This window comes from Triticum aestivum, chromosome 2D, assembly GCF_018294505.1.
Source record: "Triticum aestivum cultivar Chinese Spring chromosome 2D, IWGSC CS RefSeq v2.1, whole genome shotgun sequence".
NCBI classification, from domain to species: Eukaryota; Viridiplantae; Streptophyta; class Magnoliopsida; order Poales; family Poaceae; genus Triticum; species Triticum aestivum.
This window is the reverse complement of record NC_057799.1, coordinates 623283517-623285293: the sequence shown is the minus strand read 5'-3', so window position 1 is coordinate 623285293 and position 1777 is coordinate 623283517. Positions and strand designations below refer to the sequence as shown.

Genomic DNA, 1777 nt, shown 5'->3' with positions numbered 1-1777 from the left:
CAAAAACGGATTTATATTTTCGAAGTTGCAAGAAGGCACAATATTAGGCCTACACAATTAATATCAGTATCAACGAGCCGTAGTAACATGGAGAATCTCAGCCACCCACAATCATCACACAACTATGCCAATCATAGTGCGATTTCGCATGATTCAGCTGAGCTGAATTTAATTATACTCCTATGACATGAATCGCGATGGTTTTAGTGCTGATTTACACTCTCTTTTTTTCCATCAGGAGAACAAACCATTTGGGCAGCATTTTCTGAAATTCAGATACCATCAAAAGTTCTTTCTCTTTATATATAGCTCTTCTCACTCTACAAACTGATCAGCAGACGCATGCAGGTGTAGTACTGCCACTAGCATCCCGGCGGTCGACATCTTCCCAGAAATAAGCCAAACAGCACCTATCGATGCAATGCAACTGGTAATTACGCGGTGGTATACGTAAGTGCAACGCACACCGTCGATCGCTGCGTCTGGTGGGCTGATGAGTACAGCAACCACCAACCACCGGCAGCGGCGGCGGCGGCGGCGGCAGAGGAAGACAGGCAGGACAGCGACGAAATGTACAGGGGAAGATGGGCGGCGGCGGCGGCGCGTGGGCGTCGATCAGCAGATGACGCACGAGTTGGGGTCCTCCTCGGCGCTGTGGACGATGTAGCGCGGCTGCGGCGGCATCGGGTACCAGTAGGGCGGGCACACCGGCACGGCCGGCTTCTTGTCGCCGCCGTCCTTCTTGTCTCCGTCTTTCTTGTCGCCGCCGTCCTTCTTGTCGGCCTCTTTCTTGTCTCCACCGGCCTTCTTGTCCCCGCCGCCGTCCTTCTTGTCGTCTTTCTTGTCGTCCTTCTTCTCCTCCTTGGCTGGGCCGACGGAGACGATCTGCGCGCCGGGGAAGAGCTTGCGCAGCTTGGCGACGACGGCGACGGGGTCGACGGTGCCCACGACGGTCATCTTCTGCTCCTTCATGTCCACGCCCAGCTGGTCGATGCCTGAGGCGGTCCAAATTCAGGTATGGATGAGGATTCCGGCCTTCAATTCCGCCCATAATTACTTCCGTGCGACAAAGCAGAGCAAGAGGAAACGGGGATGAGAGATGAGGTCGTACCGTGGAGACCGGAGACGGCCTTGAGCGCCTTGGCCTTGTGCCTGTCGTCGTTCACGGCCAGCTTCACCACAACCTTCTGCGGTCGTCACACAACAGAAAACAAGTCAGCAAACCGCAGGAGCAAAAGCAAGAGCCGCAAAAGGGAACCCAAATCAACCCCCAGCTCGATCGATCGACAGCAGGTAATCACGCACCTTCATGGCGGCGAGCGACCGGGGAGGGTGCTTCAACTGCGGCGAGTTGCTCTCGGCGAGCCCACGCAAGCTCAGCAGCGGGACAAGGCGGGAGGGCGGAGCGAAATGGAACGGCCGGCGTGTGGAGTGTAGTACTCTGTCTCTCTCTCTCTCTCTGGGCTCTGGCGATGGATTCTGTGGCTACTGGCGACGGACAAATGGTGTGTGATAGTAGTATATCTGGGCGGCAGACGGAGTGGCCGGCCACTGGTTTTATAGGCGGCCAGGCAGGGGCGAAAGCAAGGCCCGGCGTTTGCGTTTACGTCGGGGCCAAGGAAGCCGCGACGAAGCTCGCCCGCGGGCTGAATCGCGTGGTATCAAACACCGGTGGATTATTATGCTGAAAAAACAAACGCCGTTGGATAACCGCACGGCGGCAAGACGTAATCATAGTGATCGATTTGGCGCCTTCGTTGGAGCATCTATCTACTGC

General features: G+C 56.0%; 1 protein-coding gene across 1 annotated transcript; it reads right to left on the bottom strand.

Moving 5' to 3' along the window:
- Positions 1 to 271: 271 nt before the first annotated feature.
- Positions 272 to 1547, bottom strand: LOC123055071 (heavy metal-associated isoprenylated plant protein 39). The gene is made up of 3 exons (XM_044478980.1): positions 1306 to 1547; positions 1112 to 1187; positions 272 to 995 (listed from the first exon to the last, which is right to left on the bottom strand). Exons 1-3 carry the CDS (start codon positions 1309 to 1311, stop codon positions 616 to 618), a joined length of 462 nt encoding a protein of 153 aa, XP_044334915.1. The 5' UTR covers positions 1312 to 1547; the 3' UTR covers positions 272 to 615.
- Between the last annotated feature and the right edge of the window lie 230 nt (positions 1548 to 1777).

Bases quoted from the DNA above. Each gene is read 5' to 3' on its own strand.
- LOC123055071 (XM_044478980.1), bottom strand. The intron at 996-1,111 runs GTACGACCTCAT...GGACCGCCTCAG, and splicing joins GGCCGTCTCCGGTCTCCACG to GCATCGACCAGCTGGGCGTG.